The sequence below is a fragment of the Camelus ferus genome, chromosome 7, assembly GCF_009834535.1.
Source record: "Camelus ferus isolate YT-003-E chromosome 7, BCGSAC_Cfer_1.0, whole genome shotgun sequence".
NCBI classification, from domain to species: Eukaryota; Metazoa; Chordata; class Mammalia; order Artiodactyla; family Camelidae; genus Camelus; species Camelus ferus.
In genome coordinates, this window is record NC_045702.1 from 19,158,963 (window position 1) to 19,181,726 (window position 22,764).

At 43.2% G+C, this 22,764-nt stretch overlaps 2 protein-coding genes across 2 annotated transcripts in view; both read right to left on the bottom strand.

Annotated features, from left to right (window-relative positions):
• TCAF1 (TRPM8 channel associated factor 1) overlaps nt 1-19,258 on the bottom strand; it is a 29,334-nt gene extending 10,076 nt beyond the window's left edge. The window contains 5 exon segments of the mRNA XM_006185381.3: nt 365-462; nt 722-1,607; nt 1,609-1,717; nt 11,954-12,587; nt 19,106-19,258. Of these exon segments, the coding sequence (XP_006185443.1) occupies nt 365-462; nt 722-1,607; nt 1,609-1,717; nt 11,954-12,573 (1,713 nt within the window). The 5' untranslated portion in view covers nt 12,574-12,587; nt 19,106-19,258.
• Nucleotides 19,259-19,366: 108 nt separating this feature from the next.
• Nucleotides 19,367-22,354, bottom strand: LOC116665086. Its single transcript, XM_032484369.1, has 4 exons — nt 22,345-22,354; nt 21,272-21,678; nt 20,266-20,406; nt 19,367-19,544 (listed from the first exon to the last, which is right to left on the bottom strand). The coding sequence occupies exons 1-4, from the start codon at nt 22,352-22,354 to the stop codon at nt 19,431-19,433; spliced, it is 672 nt and encodes a 223-aa protein (XP_032340260.1). The 3' UTR covers nt 19,367-19,430.
• Between the last annotated feature and the right edge of the window lie 410 nt (nt 22,355-22,764).

Genomic DNA, 22,764 nt, shown 5'->3' on the forward strand with positions numbered 1-22,764 from the left:
GCTCCAATGTGAGATGTACACAGCACGGAACATGAACGAGGATTTACTGGACGCTACTGTGTGCGAGGGCACCTTCCACTTGGTACCTTCCTTATTCCCCATCTTATGATGTAAACTAAAAGCACGGGGACCTGAGCCAGACGTCGGTTAGGTTTGAGTCCTAGACTCTGAAATGTGTCAGGTCCATACATTTAAATCAGTTAGCTGTTCTGTACCTTAGTTGCCCTGTTCTTAAAATGGAGGTAAAGGTACGTGCCCTGTATCACCAATAGGGTTTGTAGGAGGATCAAACAAGATGCCGACTGTGAAAGCAGGAGCATCTAGGTTCTGTGTTACGTACGTAGCGAGATCAGGCATGCCTTACCTTCAGGTCAGCAGAGGCAGCAGCTTCGGGCAATGAGACCTCTATAATTTGCCTTCCTGGTATGTAGAGCCCGGTACTCATCCAGCAATACCTGGTGCCTGCCAAAAGCAAAGGAGGAGCAGGCGTCACCCCTCCTCCAGGATGCCACCTCCACCCAGCTTCCAGGGTCCCTTCAAGAGCTCTGCATGCTGCCTCCCCCTCTGTGCTCCCTTGGCTGCACTCTTCCATTACCCGAACCCCCAACCCCCATCTTCTTGAGAGTGCCTGGCAGAGGACGGAGATGGCCCCTGGGAGGCAATCAGACCCTGTCCTGTCCCCCAGGTCCCCACCCGCTGGCTCCCTCCCCTCCTTCCACACCTGGATTGTTGCAGTTGACCTCAACAGTGATGGGAGATTCCGAGGGGCGCAGGTACTGGCTGCTGTACATATCTTCCATTTCTGGGACTAACAGAGAGAGGTCACTTCCCGAGTGGGCCAGCCCGGTGGCCAGGGAGAGCATGGCACCCCTGCAGCAGTCGTTGATGACCGGGTTCTCTCGGGTGGCCACGGGGAGCCGATAGCGGCTCAGCAGCTTCCTCAGGAGCCGGTGCACCGACATGTAGGCGGGGACCTCCTCGGCCGGGATCTGCAGGAAGGCTGCGCCGTCCGGGCCCAGCTTTGCCAGCCAGCCCTTTTCCACGTTCCCTCTCTTCCTGCCCATGATCACCTGGAACTCGGCCAGGGTGGAGCGGAAGTGATAGGTCCTTATTCCTGCCTTAGGGGTGCGAAAGGGCCCGGGGTTGAGGCTTTGGCTGGTGATGCTGATGCCAAAGGGGTTGAGGAGGAGGTTTCCCGGGAATCGAGCCAAAGGGGACACTCCTGGGTTCTTGAAGGCCCACCACCAGGCTTGGGCCCCAACGAATAGGCCCCCGCCCTCTGCTACAAACTCCTGCAGCTCCTTGACCCCGACGTCACTCACGGGCTCAAAGCAATAGACACTCGCATCGCTGGTCAGATTGGGCTCAATGCTGGTGTCTATTCCCCCCACGGCAAGCAGCCCACTCAGAGTCCTCAGTTCTGTCTGCACCACGATCTTGCCTCTGCGGCCCCCGTCTAGCCAGCGGACAGCATTGAGCAGAAAGGGGCCCAGTTTACCAACGGTGAATAAGACCTTGTGGCCAGTCACGACCACCCGGCCCCGGCCGTAGCGGGCAGCCGCTATGACACAGCCGTGGTAGGAATCTAGCCCCAGGGGAAAGGCTAACTGCCCCGTGCACCAGCAGCTGGGACGGGAAACAGTCCGAGTTGCTGATGTCCAGCTCAGAAATCCCGTGCAGGAGCTCATCTCTGTCCTCGGAGAGATCATCTTCACAACTGCAAAAGAAACGTGTTCTCTATTACAAAGCGCTCAGAACACCCCCCGGCATATAGCAAGTGTCGTGTTTAATAATGTAATCATTTTTAGCTCTTAAAGGAGAACTGGGAGAACAAAGTGGGCAGATCTGACCTCACCAGGTATAGAGATTTGTTTGAGGGAAGACAGGGACTTGGCATTAATTCTGCTCTACTTGTTCTTGAAGCAAACTCTCCAAAGGAAATTTTGAAGGAATCCTCTTGAGTTTACCCAATAACATGTCTCAGATATTATGGATTTAAATGTTTTGTATCAGCCTTTTAAGCATTACATAAAGAACTGAATGGCTTTCTTTTTATAGAGTCTTGTTTATAAATTTCATGCAGCTAATTTTCTGCAAATAAAGTCAACAGAGAGCTGAGTTAGTTACTGGCGCTGGTGAAAAATCACCATTATCTCAAAAGGTGGGGCAGGGAGCTGACTGACCTCAACTCTAGAGAGACCCTCCTGTCACTTGAACCCAAGAGGACTGACTGTGTCCACCCAGCATTCCACACATTCATTGTCGGCCCAACAGGAGTGATACACAGCTATACTGTAAGGTTTTTCTCATCACCAACTGTTCCTGTCTAAGGATAACAAGCTTCCTTAAGACTTCAGGACATCTGTAAGCCCCAAATGGGGCAGAGAGCCCTGGACACCTATGGGGTTATTAGAGGGTAAGAGGTACAGAGATCTCTATAAGCTTGAGATCCCAGAGCAGGTTGAATCACTTCTGTAGGTAAAGCTGTGGCAACTGAACGGTCAGAGGCAGCTGTAAGGAAAACACTGAAAACTGGGGGTCGGGTAGATGGTATACTTGCAGGATCTGTGTTGTACTCTCTGTGGTTTGCAGAACTATAATTAACTGATAGGGAAACTGTAGTCCTCTTAGCAGGTACAAACCTCTCCTAAAGATAAAGGTATCTATTATCTTACGAGATGACTCTCCAGCCCCTTGAAGGCTGGCACTTCTTACTCTGATTTCAGGTTTACCCAACAACCTTGTGTTAAAATCTTGCTTTCTATGATCATCAGCCTAAAGAAATAAGTCATTGGCCAGGCCAATCAGAATGTTCTATTTTTGTGACATTTATATTTCTCAAGCAATATCTTAATGTATCTTTAATCTGCTGATTCTAAAATTTAAAAAATTCATTTTTAAACTTTAGTGCTTTAAACATGTATCGAAAATTAAATGGAAAATGTGTTTTAATTCTAATAACCAGGAGTTCTGTTCATAAATTTCGTGCAATTAGTTGTTTTACAAATTAAGTCAGTGAAAAAATGAATTACTGTGCTTTAAATTAATACTCTGATACAATTAATTAATTGGTATCAAAGTTTATGCACTAGCCTGTTATGAGAAGATGAGCAATACTGAGTGTGCAAGGTTGAGACCCAGACACTGAGGCACTAGCAGGACCCCAGGTGAAGTCCTGCTCAGTGCTGAGCCAGGGGCATCGTCCGAGACCTCTGTCTCTTATTTCCAACAGCCATGACTTATATGCAGGGGGGAAATAACTCTTTTATAAAAAAAGGCTGAATTGGATTTTTATTTCTCTTTACCACTCTGTTCTGAAATAAAACAAAAGCTATTAAAATAAGAATAAATCCATGATAGCACTGGATTTTGAGAAGGGTGCAATCAACAAACTGGGACAGGAGGACTTAAGAGGAAGTTTAAGTCAAATGGAATCAGATTGATCAGAAACCCACGAGAAGAGAAGAATCTATAACTGCACATATGAGGAGAAGATCAAGAAAACAACACTGGAATTTGACACAACATTGTAAAATGATTATAAAAAAAAAAAAAAGAAAACAAGAGCCACAGAGGTTATCATTTGTCTTTAGAAAATACACTTCAATAACCAAAAATGTTCAATAGGATTTCAATGCTATTTAACATTTAAATAAACAAGAATCACCAAATATTTGATGAAAATTAACAGCACGAAAGACAAGCACCAAACTAAACAAAGGGAAAACCAACTCCCTCCAAAATAACTGAAAAATGAACAAGAAAGTCCTAAATAAATATTGTACATCATTGGAGAGTACAGAGATGATATATCATCTCTCTTCAAAAGCTGCTATAAAAAGTTACTAATTAGAATAAAAACGTAATTGCCAAACAGGTAATCCCACTTACACATGGGCAGAAAATGAGTCTTAACATAAAGACTACGAATAAATCAACAGGAAAGTTGAGTGAAATGATTCTTCCAAACAACAGTGCTGAAGGTCAGTCAGATGAACGTTTATTAGAAAAAAATTAAGAGATAGCAAAGGACAGATGAGAAGATCTAATGGCTCGCAAGGAGTTCTAAAACAAAGAACAAAGAGAAAAAAGAAGAAATAAAGAAAATTAGATGAAAATTTCCTTGTGCCGAAAAACAGATTTGCGTTTTTAGAATGAAATGACTATCCGAATGCAAAGCAGCACGAATAAAATGAAGAACAAAGTCTGGTCAATTCATGGTAAGCTTACGAACTTCAGAGTACAAAGAAAAGGAAAAAAAAATGCCTACAAAGAAATAAGTGAAATGAGTGCCCTAAAAACAGTATTTTAGGGCAATGAAAATACTCTGTATGATACAAAGCTTCAGGAAGACTCTTCACTGGCACAGGGAACCCTGAAAAAATGTCAGAGGGACTAATGAAATTTACCACTCATGAAAGTTTTCCAGAAAAGCTACTTGAGGTTATGCTGTAGGTTTAGAAAAACAAAAATGAATACAATGTAGGAACAAATTTGCTACACGAAGCAGTGGTGGGCAAAAATGCCGGTATAATTTATAACTAATGCTGGAAAACTGCTGATAAAGTTCTTGTGATACTTGATGTGATTGGCAACAAATCATTCCAAGTTAGTAGGAGCCACAGTGTTAAAAAAACAAAGCGAACAAAGAAACAAATAAAGCAAAGTTAAAACCAAATTGGAACCAAATACCAGACAATTTCAAAAGAACATGGGCGGTAAGGAGTGAGCACAGGAAAGCAGAAGGATGGGACAAAGGAAGTTCCTGTTTTGAATGGAAAGGTAGATTATAAAAACTAGTTAATTCCCAACTCAGAAAAATACACATCTGTTAAAAAATTAAAGGCAACATGGTAAATGTGGGTATTAGTAATATAATAAAGGTGGCATTTTATATTACCTGGAAAAGATAGATGTTTTCACAAATGTCGTTGGTACAACTGATTGCCGTTTGGAAAAAGATAAACTGAACCCAGGATACACAAGAAAAGATTCCAAATGCATCAGAGATACACATTTTAAAAATGAAAACACACAAGTACTAGAAGAAACCAAGAGTGAAATCTTTTCTAATCTGGGTGTGAGGAAAGGCTTTTAACTATGATCCTAAATCAGATGTGATAATAGAAAAGACTGGCAACTCTTACAGTGTTGTGGTCACTTTAGCTTTCTAGTAAACCTTGAAATTAAGTTATGTTAGTTCCTTTCATTTGCATATAATTTTAGAACCAATATGAATTTTGTCTGGGACTGCACTGGATCTACAGATCATTTGGGGAAAAACTGACATCTTAAAAATATTGCATGTTCTAATCCATCGACGTAGTGTATTTTGCCATTTCTTTAGGTTTTAATTTCTCTCAGTGATGTTTTATGCTTTTCAGCACACAGGTTGTGTGATATATTTTCTTAAATTTATCTGCTAGTATCTCATGATTTGGGGTTCTGTTTTAACTGATACTGTATTTCTAATTTCAGTGACCAATTTTTGATTACTAATATACAGAAATAGAATTTATTTTTGTATTTGGACTTTATATCCTGCAGCTTTGCTAAACTCAGTTATTACAGTAGCTTTTTTGTAGGGTTTTAAGAATTTTTTACACAGTCATGTTTTCTGCAAATAAACACAGGCTTGGCTCTTAATTTTTAACATCTATTCCCTTTTACTTGCCTTACTGCACTGACTAGAACATTTAGTACAATGTTGAATAAAAACAGTGAGAGCGGTCATCCTTTCTTGCCCTGTTTTCAATACTTAGGGTATTTCACCTAAGTTTGTTTATTAAATATGTTCGTAGCTCTAGGTCTTTCAAAGATGACTCATCGCATTGAAGAAGTCCCCTTTTGTATTTAGTTTGCTGAAATTTTATCATGATTCAGCACTGAATTTTGTCAGAGTTCTTTGATGTGAGTGCATCTGTTGAATTATATAGTTTCCCTCATTGATTCTGTTATTATGGTGAATTAATTCAATGTTTGAATGTTAAACCAGCCATGCATTCCTAGAATAAGCCTTACTTGGTCTTGACGTATTATCCTTTTTATGTACTGTAGTCTATTTACAATATTTTGTTAAGAATTTTTGCAGCCATATTCATGAGGGACATTGTTCTATAGTTTTTTGTTTTGCAATTTCTTTCTCTGGTTTTAGTGTCAGAGAAATACTGGCTGAATCAATTAAGTTACAGAAACTTTCCTCCTCCCTTACTTCCTGAAAGAGTACATGTAGGGTTAGCATCCAAAAAGACACAGTCCAAACCATTAGCAGTGATCACCTCTGGGCAGAAGTGGTAAGAGGCAGAGGTGGAGGACAGAAGATCTTTCACTTTTTATTTTATATACTTTGGGACTGTTTCCCTTTTCTCCAGGAAGCAAATGTTTTGAAATTGAAGAAAGGAAAATGTTCATAAAAAGGAAAAGAAAACTGAATTGTGATTTAGCAATTTCTCTTGTCAAGTGGCTCATCTTCCCTCTTGAATGTACTCTCTAAAAACTTATAGATTATTTTGTGAGAACCAAGTGATACCATTCTGCTAGACACGGCTAGGAACACAGTGAGAAGGGCAGAGGACGAGTCAGGCAGGTATGTTCACCCCAGCATGCAGGGCCGTGACCTGACATACCATCTGTGGTCAGCATTCTGTCCATCCTAGCAGTGACTTCCAAGGACTTGTGGATCCTCGTTACAAATAAGCTTATTAATATCTGCTCAGATATTTTTGTTTTCCAAACAACTTGGGGAGTCATATTCATGCTTCTCTTCCGTACATTTTCTTGTTTCATTTGAGCTCAATTCAAGTAGATAGTCAGTTCTCAAGATTCTGAAATCTTCATAATCTGGAATTCCAAAGACTCCTTTTATGTATAGTATCTCTTGACCATCTTTCAAAATGAAGTGGAGATACATGCATACAAACATATGGCATCATTTTACAATGTCTGCCAATTCCGGTTTCACGGGTGTTTTCAAGGTGAGGAATGTGAAGCACGTGGACATTTCAGAGCATGACCATTGTACCACATTCTTTCCTCTGCATCTCTGATGACTCTGTGAATATATAGGGATCACTGAAGACTGAAAACCAGTCTCAGTGGAGTAATAGCTGAAAGGGGGACTAAGACCTACTCCAGCACTTTCCCTTTAGAGGGAAAAAGAGAGTTGAAAGCACATGCTGAGGTCACCACATGCAGCTGCTGGCAGCAACCCCAGGTTTCCACTGAACCACGACATCACAGTCCTCTTCCTACAACAGTTACTTGGTTTTGCAGTTTCTTCCAGGCCTGGTTATTGGAGATGTTTGTGTGCTTCTAATTCTCAGATCTTTGGAAGTCATTTTCTTGAAATGAGAAATAATACCTGGGAAGTAGCGTATACTCAATAAATGCTCACTGAATGAATGAATGAATGAGTGAATGAACATAGAACTAGAACTCTAACAGATGCCTGAGATTTGCGTTATAATGAGACACAGGCCTTCTTATCCAAAAGACAGAGCAGACAGACTACTGTGGAACTATTGTGGTCAATTCTCTTGAAACCTCTCTTAAGATTCGTTACCTAATAATATGTTTAATCTGCATCAAATCCCTTTATTGGCTAAAGCCAGTTCCTAATCCCTGTTTTGTAAAATGTATAAAGAAGGTAAAACGTGGCTTCCATCATGATGCTGCGGCCTCGGTCTGGTGGAGGAAGTAGGAAGAGATATCAGTTAAAATGTCAATAACTTATACAACTGTAACAACATATATGACTTGGGGCAAAGCAGAATAATGATGGATGCCATGTAATTTTCAATTTCGGAATGATATTCATGCCCTCATCCACTTCCATACCATAGCACGGAGGCTGATGTCAAAATAATTAAAGTGTTTTAGGTACTTTGAGCATATTTCTTCATTTAATCCTCACAACCACCCTTAAAGGTAATCATTATTAATCCTGCTTTAGAGGTGAGGCTCACCTGTGGCTCAAGGTTTTAGAGCAAGCACTAGACAGAGCTTGGGAATTTACTAAGACCTGCTTCCACTAAAATCGGTGCTTTTCCAGTATATATGAAATATCTTACTAGAATCCTGAGTCCTGCAGTGAGACTGGGAGTAGTTTACGACAGTTGGATCCAGTGTGCGCTCAAATGAAATGCTTAATAGGAAGAAGGTGGGACTGGTTTTTGCAAGTACCATAGCTGTTGCCCTCAGAGCTGGAGGCACAGTGGAGGCCACTGAGGACAAGCGGGTGGAAGGGCAGAGACTGCTCAGGGAACAGAGCACCGGTGGCTTGGTCATGCTGATGCCACAGAGGCTAGTGTTCTCAACACAGTTCCTGATGCTTTCCAGACGGGAAGTGAGGGCAGGGACCACGGGGCTTGCGTCCTGACATCTGTGGGTATCCTCACTAGGCTAAAAGTAGATCCTCCGGTTTTATTACTTAGGGTTTTATTTTTCTGATCATAAAAGGAGTAATTTCTTCTGATAAAAATTTGATTCATCTTGGTAAGACCTGTGGACAGTTTACTCTTCGAAGGTTGAGATGATCCCAAGATCTTATTTAGGATTTAATTTAGTAAGAAATGTGCAAGCAACAAGGTTAAAGCCATCTTAATTCACACTCACGTGTTCAAATGCGAGGTTTAAAAATAAATAACAAGACACTTGGGCAGAGTAACTAAATCCATAGGGGCTTTCAATGTGAACCTCACATGGCCTGTGATGGAAATAATCTTCCTTCTTGAATTCTAATAGAAGCATGTTGGTGTCTAGTACTGTCTAATATTTCTAAAGTGCTTTGAAGATATTTTATACAGTATTACATAATTACAAGACCGAAAAAAAGATCCAAATCCTCAACAGTAGGCAAATGATTAAATAAATAAGGTATATACACTGGTATTCCCATAAAAGCCATCAAATATAATTTTAAAGATTACATAGAATGAAAATTACTTATGAGCAGAATTCCAAACAGCATGTGTGCTAAGATGACAACAGCATAAAATTATGAATGAATAGGGAAAATAATGTGCAAAGATGAAAAGAGTTGTGGGTTTATGATTTAATAATTTTAAAATGAAAATTAAAAATAAGAGATCCAGCAATATTGAAAATGTAGTTTAAAAGAATATCCCATGAAGAAAAATCATAATTCAAAAATACAGTTGACCCTTGAACAACATGGGTCCACTTATATGCGAGTTTTTTTCAACAGTAAGCACTGCAGTACTGCAGGATCCAGTTGGTTGAATCCGAGGATATGGAACCAGAGACATAGAGGGCTGACTCTAAGTTATGTGTTGATTTTCCACTGCATGGAGCAGTGCCCTCAACCCCCAAGTTGTTCAAGGGCCAACTGTATTGGTAACACCGTGTGTGTGTGTGTGTGTGTGTGTGTGTGTGTGTGTGTGTGTGTGTGTGTGTGTGTGTGTGTGTATTCAGAGATACTAGAAAGGAAAAAGGAAAAAAAGTGACCCATTAAGTGAGTTAGAATTTTAAAAATATTTTCTTTTTATATAATAAGAAGCATTTGTGTGTTGTAAAGATGTGGGATTTTTAACGTGACTTCTGAACTGCATGTGAAGCAAGGTAATGAAATATATGCCTCATTAAAAAATTTGATAGAAGGTTTGGAAAATTAAAGTTTATAACTGAAAATCATCTATCATTATTCGATGATCAAGAGATCCACCTATTAGTACTGTTTTGGGCTCTTTTCTTATGTAATACTCTCTACACATAGCTATATTTTTTGAACAAAATTGGGAACATGTTGAACAATTATTAGCATCCTGCTTATTTCATTTCATGGTGCCCCCCAAAATATTTTTCCTATGTCCTTAAATATTCATGGAAACGTAATATTTGTAATGGTTAGTTAATAGTCCATTGTATAACATTACATAATTTATTTATTTACCCATTCTACTCTTACAGGTAACAAATAATGCGTAGTTGTGATCCTTATACATGAATCTGATTATTTCTCAGATTATTTCTTTATTTTTAAAAGTCCTATTTAAAAACATTTTTTCAAAGGTTTATTGAGATTTAATTTACATAAAGTAAAATTCACTCAACTTCAGGGTACAATTAATCAATCTGGATAAATGTATACCGTTTGGTAACCACCACCACATCAGGTGGGAAAAAGATAGCTCAGTGTCGACCTTTAAGCATTGTTTTGATTTTTTGAATTCTGTGACTACATTATTTAGTAGAAGGAAGGAAATAAAGAAGGGAAGAGCAAGGGAGAGGGAGGGAAGGAGGGAGGAAGAACACACACTGGGCGTTTGAGAGCTAATACTCAGAACATTGTGGGGTTAGGTTTTCCTTTTCTCTTTTTCCCTACTCTACTCATGTAAAAGTAGTTCTTAATGTAGGTATGTTAAGAAATATATATATATCACACACACACACACACAGATACATATTCTCTTGCACCTTTTTCTTCTCTTTACTTCATCTCAGCCAATTAGCTTAGGAAAATCACTGCTGCCATCTTCAATTCATCCCCAAGTCAAAAAATGACACACATAACACAGGAGTAACACTATGATATACCTACCTATATAAGCAGAGGCAAGAGTTATGATGCAGTCTTACCTAGTGAATAACCAATGCTAACAACGAATACTCTCCACAGTAGCTTTATATACTTCCTCTATTAAGTCTGGTCGTCTCCTCCAGCGTTAGCCTTCAAGTCGATTTCACACGTGTGCGCACGCCCCCCCCCCCCCCCACACATACGACTAACCAAAAAGAAAACAATTCAGATTCCATGATGATGGGATATAGGCACAGCTAAAGAAGAAAGAGCTATGATTTTGATAGATAAAAAACATCTTTTAAGGCAACTAAAGGGGATTACACGGTTTAAAAGCAGAGTTATGGCCGTCCTTTCCCTTCCTGTGCCGTACGATGAAGATCCACCAGTAAGCCGAAGTTTGATCAATCTGATCAATCACTGCGCCTCTGAATAACTCTTTCCTTGTTGCACGTGTGAGAATGCAGCTGTGGGTGTTGCAGGAGTTCCATGCCTCAGAGAGGCCACAGCTCATGCTCTCTCTCTATTCTATATCCTGGTGTGCCCGCCTCAACCAATCCTGCCTTGGGTCAGAAACACCAGTGCTCTTTGCTCCAAGGAGGCTGTGAGTTTTCCCATACAATTTAGGGCGTGGCCTGGTGTACTTTTTCTACTCCTGGGACAACTCCAGCTTCTCATCTCTCTCTTCATCCATCCAGCAAATGTTTACTGAGCACCTATTAACCTGCTCCATGTTTAGCACTGTATGAGGTGCTGGAACACAATGTGAATGGAACAGGATGGACAATGCCCTCAAAGAACTTTCTGTCCAGCCTGATTCTGCACCCGTCACCTGCCTCCTTCATTCTCCATTATCTGATTTTTTTGCCCCCAGAGGTTAAAAATCCTTTCTTCACTCCAAGATTTAAGATTCAGCACATATCACTTTTGCCAACTCTTCTGGTATCTCAGCTTCTGAATCCTCTAATTTTCACTTCCATCCTAATCCCAACCAGCTGTATATTTCAAAACCTTTCCCACAGTTCTCTAGACTTTGTCTTCTGGGGTGCTTTATGTCTCTTTCCCTTTTTCTCACATTTCAGTCGCAAGCAACCTTCTCCTGGGAACCCTCTTGGATTAGTCATACCAGATCTGAGATTCAGCAATATATTTTATTAAGCTAGATGCCGGGGGACAAAATGGTCACAAGGATGTTTCTCCCCTCAAAAAGCTAAGTGATCTGGTCCAAAGAGGCAGCAGAACCAGGGACCCTGCCCCTCCTGTGCATTAAGGTATTTTAAAACTCTGGTTGATTCATGGTGAATCCATGTTCAAGTGCCAAATTCTCTTACGTTAGCCTGGGAGTAGCCCGAAGACAAGAACCATTTGTCTGCTTTTTAACCTGGGACCAAGTCCCCACGGGGGTAATACACTCACCTAACTAAGACTGGGATCTTGGGCATCTTCTTAGAGACTTTGAAGAAACTTGTGTCTCCTTTGTTGTCGGTGAAGTACACGCCAGCCACGCTGGTCACGAGGTTCCCAGGGAACGTGAACAGAACCCTTTCATCGTCGCCCTGGTTGGCCCAATCCCAGGCTTGGCCTCCAATGAGCAAGCCCCCTCCACGCTTCACGAACTTGACCAACTTTTCAGTCATGGTTTCATTGTAGGCATCAATACAGTAAACACCCAGGGAGTCCTTCACTTCCGGCTCAATCTTTGCCTCCACACCAGAGCCCTCGAGGATTTTGGCCAGAGGGGCCAAGGATGGGTGTACACCAATGGGAGCCCCAGGGGAAGAGCAAAGCCAGCCCACTGCATTGAGGAGAAAGGGAGTGAGCTGGGCCTCCACCAGGTAGTCCTCGTGGGACACCACCACCAGGCGGCCTCGGCCATAGGAGGAGGCGGCAATAAGGACCTGGCCCATGTCATTCACCATCACCGGGAAGGAGGCTTCTCCAATAAGAAGCAGTTCACATGGGATGGCATCTTCGGGGACATCCCAGCTTGTCACTCCATTCATAAGGGCCTCAAAGGCAGCAGAGGGAGTCGCCATGGCTGGATCGGCTTCTGCAGAGAGGAAAGCAAAGACAGCCTGGTGAAAGGTGGATAAACAAACAAACACGCCAGGCAGTTCACTCCCCCACTGGCTGGGGCAGTTCTTCCCATTCAGCAAATGAGTGACACTGCGAAATGACTCAAGAGCTCACCGGGGTGTCAGTGTCTCCCTGACCCCAGGAGCACCGTTGTGTCCCATCCTCTAACACTCCTCTGGTCAAACTAAATGAGTTCAGTACTTTTCTGTCACAGAATGAAACAAAGAGAAGTGAAGAATGAGAGCAGAACTGGGTCCCCAAAGACATATTTAAGTACTAACTCCCAGTACTGGTGAATGTGACTTTGTTTGGAAACAGGGTCTTTGCAGATGTAATGAAGTTAAGGTGTGCTCATACTAGATTTGAGTAGGCCCTGATGTAATGACTGGTGTCCTTATGAAAGGAGGGTATTTGGGCGCAGACACAGATACACAGGAGAGAATGCTATGAGAACACGGAGGTGGAGACTGGAAGGATGCCTCTACAAGCTAAGGAATGCCAAAGATTGCTGGCAAAAACACCAGAAGATGGAAGAGAGGCATGGAACAGATTCTCCTTTGGAACTTCCAGAAAGAACCAAACTTGCCAACACCTGGATTTCAAACTTCTAAGCTTCCAGAACAATTAGAGAATACATTTCTGTTGTTTAAGCTACCCAGTTTGTGGTACTTTGTAGTGGCAACCACTGGAAACGAACATGCTGCCTCCCCACTCTCACTTCACCCAACTCAGCTCCCACACTGATCCAGTTAATCCCAGCTTAGGGCCAGAACCTCAGTCTGAAAATTCTGGGTCCTCAGAGAGTGTTCTTTGGTCACAGTCACACGTAGGTAAGAGGAAAGCAGAAGTCCTCTGTGGCTCGAGTCCAGATCCCAGACAACCAGAAGCAGAAGGTAACACATTCTGAACTACTGGCAGATTCTTACTGACACCTGGACATAGCAGAGAAAGGTGTGTATGTCTGTGGATGTGTCCTCACAGAAGTCCTCTGCTTCTTCACCGTGAGCTCCCGCTTAGGGTCACGCTATTGTCTGACCTCCGTTGTATGCACTTCCCTGGAGCACTTCCCATGTGTAATAGTCAGGACATCCAGGCCCATCATCCTCACCGACCACTTGGGTGCAGCTTCCTGGCCTCGGAGGCTCTTACCTCTTCTAACGTTACGGCCTGAGCCAACCTCATCATCTGCAACCTCTCAATCGACTCACTTCCTGTCTTCCCTTACCGCTCCTGAAAAATGCAGGTATTCCTTATGTGTTTATCTTTGGCTCCTACTGCCTCTCCCTTGTTAGAGAACATGCTCACTCTCCAGGTGCTGTGGCAAAGTAGGCAGAAACTTAGACGCTGGAGTTAGGCTATCTGGGTTAGAATCTCAGCTCTGCTACTAACTGAGATCAGGCAACACTTCCCAGACTCAGTTTCCTCATTCATTAAGTAGGGATAATAGTATCTACCACATAGTATTAAAGGAACAACATGGGTTAAGTGCCTTCCCATTATTTATTATATGTATAAGTATTCATGTGTTTTTATATATATATATATATATATATATATATACACACACACACACATATATGTATATATATATATGTATATGTATTTGCCTAAAATTACTTGGTTAAGAGTAAACTATTTAAGTATATACATAATAGGGAATTCTTATAAAGTGAAAAAAATCTAATTTTTAAAGCATTTATTGATTCTGATTTTATAAGTTTCCTATTTTGGAGACAATACTAACACTAATGATGGTATTTCCTTCTTAAGTGTTCTGTGGGCCCTTGAAGAAGTCCTTGGCATAGGCCTTCCCTGTGCCTTCTCCCGGCCACAGACGCGAAGACCTTGGTCCTGATATAACTAACAAACTTGAGACCCCTCGTGAATGCACACTGTCATTTGTAGCTATCTCTAAAACTAAAAGGTCTAAAATTTATTCTTTTCCCTCCAAACCAGCTCCTCTTGGGTAAATTACATAAACTCAAGGTTCCCAGTTGTTAAAGAGGGGACCCTCTACCTCTTCACTTCTATTCTACTGAGAAGATGCAATCAGCAAACAGCTGGTTGATAAGGGGCTTGTCTGTCCCTGCTCCTCCTGGTGTCCACAAATAGCCAGGACAGCGAACTGCAAGAAGTCACAGTTGTGTCCCTTCTCTCTCCTGGTCCACATCCAGCTGGTCACAATGTCCTTCTTCATAGCTTCCAATCACACAGCCGTTAACCTCGTTTGCATCCTCAGTAATGCATTCCTGAACTAAATGGATCCAGTTTCTAAGTCACCAGTATCTGTTCTTGCCTTTATTCTTCTACAGCAGCTGACTGTATTATTTCTCAGAAAAGATCCTTCCAGAGCTTCGCTTTTGCCCACTGGGGAAAACCTGAGCTTCCTCCTGGGGTTTAAGGCCTTCGGGGCTGTCTGCTCCTTACTTTCCAGCTGTACCTCCTTGTCACCTTACCTCCCTGCAGCTTCCAGGATATTTGCCCTTCCTGGACGTGCCCTGCTTTCATTTTAGATTATCTTTCTATTGTCTTTCTTCGTGTTACCTCTCTCACATCTTTCTACCTGATGAAATCCTACCCTTCTAAGAGAAGACTCTCACAGAAGAGGAAATTTAAATAGCCCAGTAGTCTATGAAAATATGCTCAATCTCACTAATCAGGCATTTGAAATATATGTTACCCATAAGATTGTCCAAAAAGAAGGCGGGGAAAGAGGAAAGAGGAGGAGGAGAAGGTGAAGATAATGATGTCCAATGTCCCCGAGGCCATGGAAACACTGTCACAGTCTGCTGGAAGGACTGAGAATCTGAAAGTAGTATGACAGTGGCAACTCCGTTTTAAAGGTGTGCCTGTCCTTAGACTAGCGATCCCTCGAATGACCTTTCTTACAGAAATAAGAGCAGCTGTATTAAAGATAAATGTGCACGGACGCTCACTGCCACACAGAACTGCAAGTGGACACAGATTAAAGGAAAACCTAGACGTGCAGTTAGATCAATGACAACAATATTTCCCAGAGTCATTTCTGACTCCCATGGGTGCAGGGTCTCTAACCCACAGCTACAGCTACCGAGCTTCTACATTTGCCCCCGGCGCCCCCCGCCCACCAGAGCCTACTGTGCCCAACGTGAGACTGTGAGGCACAGCCCCAGCCAGCCACCCACACACACCCCTGCAAACAGCTGCCTGTTGCTACCAGTGTTGATACTCCAGACACACCTGGAGCAGGGCACTCACAGTTCTGTCTCACTAGCTGTATCTGAGCTAGCTCACGGGAGAAGAAATATCCGTGGTGAAGTGACAAACGGCTGGACAGGTGGCCTGGAGATTTGAACAGTAGGGGACCAGATGGAAGAGGGGCACTTTTCCTGCTGTGTCTCCTCCTCCTTCCTGGTTCCCTGGCTCGACTGCCAGCCTGAGGTTAGGGGGGTTTGGGTGGAAACACCCGAGCGCCCCTCTGGCTGCCAGCTCTCCCCTTTCCTACACTGTGAGTGAGTTGCTGTGTCAGCCACACTCTGACCCCAAAGCTGTGGGTGTGGCAAGACGAGTTTTGAGAGGGAGAGTGTTTGAAGTAAAGTAGGATAATCAGTACTACAAAATACCACGTAGCTATTATAAAGAATAGAGTTAAATCTACTTTCCTTCTACCTAGAAGAATGTCCTAGATACATTTGAAGTGCAAATTTCAAGTCACTTTAATATGTAGGACACAAATCCATTTTTGTACGGATGAAGGTACTACTAGTAGTAGTACTAGTAATTTTCGTGGCCGTAAGGGCAATCCCGGGCTCACCAGGCTCTAGGCCTCCTCATGAGTGCCTTATATACACTATTTAATCCTGATAATAAACCTGTGAGGTGTGTACTATTACTATCCCAATTTTAAAAATGGGCAAAACCAAAAAACAAACCAAACAAAAAACCTGACGGCCAGAGAATCTGTTACTTGCTTAAGTCATGGAGGTGGTAAGTGGTGGATCCAGCATTCAAACCCAGGAAATCTAGGCTTGGAGCCCATGCTCTGAAATACATAAGCCTGTTCCTAGGGCTTTACAGACACAGAAAATTTAAAGAAGCCACATTTCAACAAGCTAACACTGACTGCATTAGAAAGGAAGAGGTGGACAGTACTCTTTCTCTTTACACAACTCTGCAGCCTTTGAATTGTGGTGTATGACTATTACAATTAAAAATAGCACAGGAAATACAAATTCAAGCAAGCAAACACACATGAAATGGTTGAGTATATAAATGATTAGATTCATCAGCTGACCCCACCTCAGTCATCCTAAAATGTCTTCCTTCATCTCCCAAAAGATTGTGCATTTGGTCACCAATAAATCTGATTTCCTCCTCTGCAGGGAATTCCCTGACCTTTGCAGTGGGTTCTGTTCCCACTTTAACCAGCTATCGGTGACACTTGATTTTTGAAGCAAATGTTTCCTCTCTGCGCCTCTGTCACTTTCTGCCCTCCCCCTCGGTGAGCTCAGATGGACACAACATGAGGGAATCTCTTATTTCTCTTCCTGAAGTTCTTCAACCTTGATTCTCCTTCCATGCTCCTGCCTTCTCTCCCCCAGGCCCACTAGCTTGCTGGAACCCAAGGCACTTCTAAAGCAGGAAGCACCTGACGCTCACCCTGTAACTCAGGGAGAGGGCTTCCCAAATCCCCTACCACAAAGAGCCCCGTGGTACCTAGACAGGGCTTCCCTTTCTAAGAGATGTATTTGGGAGGGAAGGAGGGTAGCAGGCCTGCATTATAGTTTGATTTCAAGCCCCCAAAGTAGGGTAAGTGTCTGAGGTCAGGGGACACGTTTTATTCTTTGGATTCCCCAGGAGAATGAGTAGGTACTCCATAGATGGATGAGCGAATGATGGATGTGGGTGTAAGGGCAAACTGGGATCACTTCTTCAGCAAACAGCTGCCCTGGCCTTGAAAAGGATTCATATCACAGACATGCAATTCTATGGGTCTTCTCTTCTTCATGCTGTTTTTTTTCATGAACCCCTTGTTTCTTTTCCCTTATACATCCAATATTTTTTCCAGTGTCCACCATCTTCTGCAAATAGTAACCAGAATTGGGGTGGGTTTAGCTCTTTTTGCATGCTTAGACACAACTAGGGCAATCTTATTTATTTGATTTTCACTTAAAAAGGGTTTAATTCATGCATTTAAAGAAATAAGTAATGCACGTGTAAGAATACAGACAGTAAAAAATCATAAAACATTTAAAAAATTAAACAAACTCCCATATACCAACCATCCAGCACAAAAAAACAGACCATTAATGATCTTTGAATACCCTCTCTTTGCCCTCCAGAATCAGTTCCTCTCTCCATCCCTATAAAAGTCGGCACAATTCAAAACTTTTGCTTTTTCTCTTCCCTATTTCAATCTTAATGCACCCCGTTCTTAATCCTAAATTCCCCTGGCGCTCTCTGTCTTTCTCTCACTCATGTTAGCTCACTTCTTTCACTAGTTTACTTCCAGGAAAACAGCATAATAGATGAACATGAGCCCAGCAGTGAGACCTGGGCTTTGGGGGGAAAAAAAAATCCAGGTGCTGCCTCTTACTAGCTGCTGACCAGCCTGCTTAAGAGGGTGTCCTATCAAATGGACAACGTGAGAGACAGATGTCCCTAACTCCGAGCTCGGGGCTGTCAGCACTAAGTTCTGGTGTGGGATCCCACTTTCTCCTTCTTTCTCTAGGGCCTCACCAGGCCAGACTTTCCTTCCCAGGCCCGGAGCCAGTCTGCAAAGAGCATGTCGGTGACGTCAGAGGAGGAGTGGAGAGGGGGCTGAGGTAGGGGGAGGCAGCAGGGGGAGGGGTGAGCGAAGGGGGCAACAGACAAGTGGAAAAGCTCGCGTTGGCAGGGAATTCTCTAGGCCCGCTGGCACGGAGGTCTGGGTGGGATGGGGGTGCAAAGACCTCTGTCCCCTCTTAGACACGCACACGCACACGCACAAACACACACATCCCCCAGCGTCCGGGGGGCAATGTGAGCGGGCGAGGGATCTCAGTCCCAGAGACGGTGTTTGCAAAGATCAAAGGGCAGTAGGACAGAAGTGATGCTCTGTCACCAGCTACCTGGGTGACCCTGAGCAAGCCCTGCCACCTCGTTGGCTACGGTAGTCTCATCCGATAAAGCTGTGGATCAGACGTTGTTTCTCCAGGCCAGGCCTGTGCGTAACTCCGCGACACAAAGCAGGCAAGCAAACATCAGATATCAGAACCCAGAGAGGAGGAGCAATGCGGCAGGAAAGATGCAGAGGGGGAGGAGAGAGAACAATCGCCGCAGAAAGGCGGACACCACAGCAAGGGATTCTGTAGCCAATTTGGGCACCCTCAGCCTCGCCGTGCGCCCGCAGGTGGGCCCGCGCGCCCCTCGCGCCCCCTCGGCCTCCGGCACCGCCCTCCGGCTACCCGAGCTCAGTCCACGACCACCCGCCCCTAGTCCAGCTTGCGGGGCATTCGGAAGAAGGCCACTCACCAGGTCGCCCTGCAACTTCCACGGGGGCAGCTGGAGGAAGCAGGCCTGGGTGCAGAGGGGGAGACGCTCGGTGGGGCGGGGAAGGGGCGTCCCATGCAAGCAGGGCTGGGCGAGCGAGCTGGGAGGAGACCGAGCGGGAGGAGGGGAGGGGTTCCCCACCAGTCTCCTCCCCACTTCCTCCCGGGATCGCGAGCCCGAGAGGGCGGCGCTTGGCAGGGGACAGGGCTTCTTTGTGTCGCCAGCCCTGTCGGCTCGGCATTGCGGCGCCCCCATCCCGGCAGTGGGGGCAGCCGTCTTATTAAAGACAAACTTCTCAGCCTATTCATTAGTAATGAAAAGGCTGAACAGACCATAGGACACAGTCTACAGAGTACGATTCAATTCTTAAGAGGAGCTTGGATTTCCATTTCGTTGAGGGAATGTACTTCCGACATACTGCCTAGGGGAAAATAAAAATTGTAGAAATTGTTGAATATACTTTCATTTCTATAATAAAAAGCAGCCTTGCATATATTTGTATTATGGTGGGTGAAGGGAAAGATACAACTCTACCTCCTAGAATTGTTTCATCTGAGGAATAGCGGAGGGCAACTTTTTTATAGCTCTGTGTCATTTGCAGTGTTATTACTTTACTTTTTTAAGTTAAAAATAAGAATATATCATATTTCAAACAAACAATAGGTGGCTGAAATTTATTCTTCTGTATACATTTCAAATTCTCTTTCTTTCCTTAAGTCCTTTCTGATAACCCGTTGCCAGCTGCTCCTCCCTTCTATGAATTGCAAGTTCCTACTGTGTGTGATGCTTTACCTCCTCAGGGGCTATGATAGTATAACGTAGCACAGTGGTTAAGAACTTAGACTGTCATCAGATGTCCTAGATTCAGATCTTAGTGCTACACTTTACATGCTGAGTTGACTTTGTGCAAGTTACTTAATTTTTCTGTGCCTCAGTTTCATGACCCGTATGTAAAATGGGGATGCTAAGATTAGTACCTATGTTACAGATTTATTTTATAAGGTTTAAGTTTGATGAGTGAATACTTGCAAAATTCTTAGACCAATGTCTCACATATAGTAAGGCTGTACACATGCTTGTTAAATAAAATAAATATTCAGGTCGTCGAAGATTTAATAAATATGTTTCAGGAAAATGCATACCTTTTCATCTTGACTAGGATTTTGGTCCAAATCCAAGTCGTATTTCTTTTCCGCATTTCCCTTCAATCCTCTTTCCCCAAATTGAATCATATGAACAACATTCAATAGGAGCATGTGGGTAGGTGAGCTCACCGGCAGGGTCTATGTAGAGGAAACGCCAGGAACAAAAATCAAGAGAACCTGAATTCAGGATCCTGCCCAGTCAAGGAGTGATGGACGCCCTTTATCTTCTCCAGGGCTCAGGATTCTTAGCCAAACAAGGAGGGCTAGTGACTTGTTTGCTAAGTTCCTTTTGGGTCTGAAATGCCAAGACCAGTAACGCCAAGGTAAAAACCCCCAAATGTTGAGTTTCACGAAAAAATTTAAAATTCACAGTGAAAACGCATATATTTCTTACGTAAAAATATATAATAAAAAGACCAAAATATACAAGGGAGGGATACAACCTAACTTACCTCTGAGGATGGCAGCATGAGACTTGGTGGGGTAAAAAGGTTTTAAATGTCGGATTTTGTGTCTTTAGAAAGGAGGAGAGGCACGGAGGGAGAAAGAGGGAGTGACGTTAAGAGAGGAGCTGAAGGAGAGGTGAAAAAATGTCAGCATCTGATAAATCTGTTACATTATTTTCTCTACTTATCTGTAGCTTTGAAAGATTTTATTATGAAGAATGTTTAGAAAGGGCAGCGATATATTAGACTTTTGATGCCTTCCTGGAGGAGAAGAAATACAGCACTAAAGAAATAAGAGCCAGAGGGGTAGGAAAAAAAGGTGAGCGAGAAACAGACATGAAGAAAACACAGGGAATCTTCTCTGAAAGACATCTGCCTCCTTAGGCCCAAACGGTCTCAGGCCAAAATCCCGATCACCTTCGCAGGCCCGCAGGGCCCCGTTCCCTGCGCTCCCGCAAACCCGGCTGCGTCCCTCCCTCTCCCAGCCGGGCATTAGGGGGTTTGGTCGGTGCGCCGGCCCGCTCTGCTTCCTGAAACCATCTTTGGACAAGACTCACCCGTTTTCCAGCAATTTCCACACTCGCTACTTCAGAGAGGGAAGGGAGTCCTTTGTAGAGATGTGACAGGGAGAGGAGACACAGAGCCTGGGATTTGAAAATTGGTGGAGGTGGTGGTGGAGGCTGCGGATGGAGGTGGGCAGCTATGGGGGTAGTGGTACTGAGAAGGGGGCCGTCCCAGGAGCTGATTGGCGGACGCGGCAGTGGGGGCGGAGCCTGGCCTGCCTCCCCCAAACTGCAGAGGCCCAGCTTTTGTGTCAGTTTCTGCGCGAAGATGTCACCCCAAATCCGGGATGGAGACCCTGGCACCTGCCCGGGAAGAGGGGCAGGGCAATTTGTCAAAAAAAAAAAAAAAAAATCCGTGAAACTATTTACCAGCAAGCGAGTTCGTTGATAAATAATGATGTCTTAATATAAAATAATACAGCTATTTACAAGGATGTCTTAAATCTATATATATTTGCCAGGAGTTTGGAGATATATATATATATATATATATATATATATATATATATATATATATATATATATATTAGTATATATATAAGTACACACACACACACATTTAATGGAGACTTTGTATTTCTGTAGATATAAAAAATATTTTTATATGCTTATATAAACAAAAATTATATAGAAGACATACATCAAACTATAAGAATCGGTTAGTTAAGACAGGAAAGAGAAGTTTACTTGTATTTTTTCTTTATACACCTCATTAACGTTTCAAGAGTAATATGTATTATTATGTGATAAAAATAGATAAATTTAATGAATTAAAAATAGATAAAATATCTTTGCTCAAATAGCTGGTAGTGACCCCTCTATAAATATGATCTGTCTCTCTAGATAGGTTTCTTGAGTTTTGTTCCTAGTTCTGACTTACTTTAATCAAGAAATAGTGGGTTCTAACACTTGACTTTTGAGCCAGGACTTGGCTTTATGCCTGACTGGGTCCTGTCTTGAATCAGTGTCTGCTCATCTAGCTTGGTGACCTCAACATTAGAACCTGGGGGAAAACCACTTGCCCTTTTTTTATGGCTGGCCCAAAAGGCTTGCAAGATCCATGTGACCTCTGTACATTGTCCTGTTTCCTCACTCCTCACCGCCCTGGCTGGTGTACGTAAGGAGAAGGTGTACCCAGACTAAACTGTCCTCAGCAAGAGACCACTTTAAAGCTTTCTCCACTAGCACAAAACAGTATCCAGGCTGGACCTTCCACAGGAATGTAGATTCAAGGTAAAGTGGATAGAGTACCACATCTTGGATTACTTTAGGGTTTCATTACAACTTCCCAAACTAGAGGAAGCTTAAGCCAAGAATTGTTTTATTCTTCTCTAGATTCTCCACTTCATGTGGTTGTAAACAGGTGCTCCATGATGTCTAATTGATGGCTGGATGGACAAGACGGGTAAATGTGGGGTAAGGAAGGCAAACTAAGGATCACTTCTCAATGAAACAAATGGGCATGAGGTAGACAACTGACCAAATTT

Excerpts from the sequence above, each read along its gene's own strand:
- LOC116665086 (XM_032484369.1), bottom strand. Across the intron at positions 20,407-21,271 it reads TGGAAATTGCTGGAAAACGG|ACCCTGCCGGTGAGCTCACC; the intron begins GTGAGTCTTGTC and ends TCCTCTACATAG. Across the intron at positions 19,545-20,265 it reads ATCCTAGTCAAGATGAAAAG|GCAGTATGTCGGAAGTACAT; the intron begins GTATGCATTTTC and ends ATTTTCCCCTAG.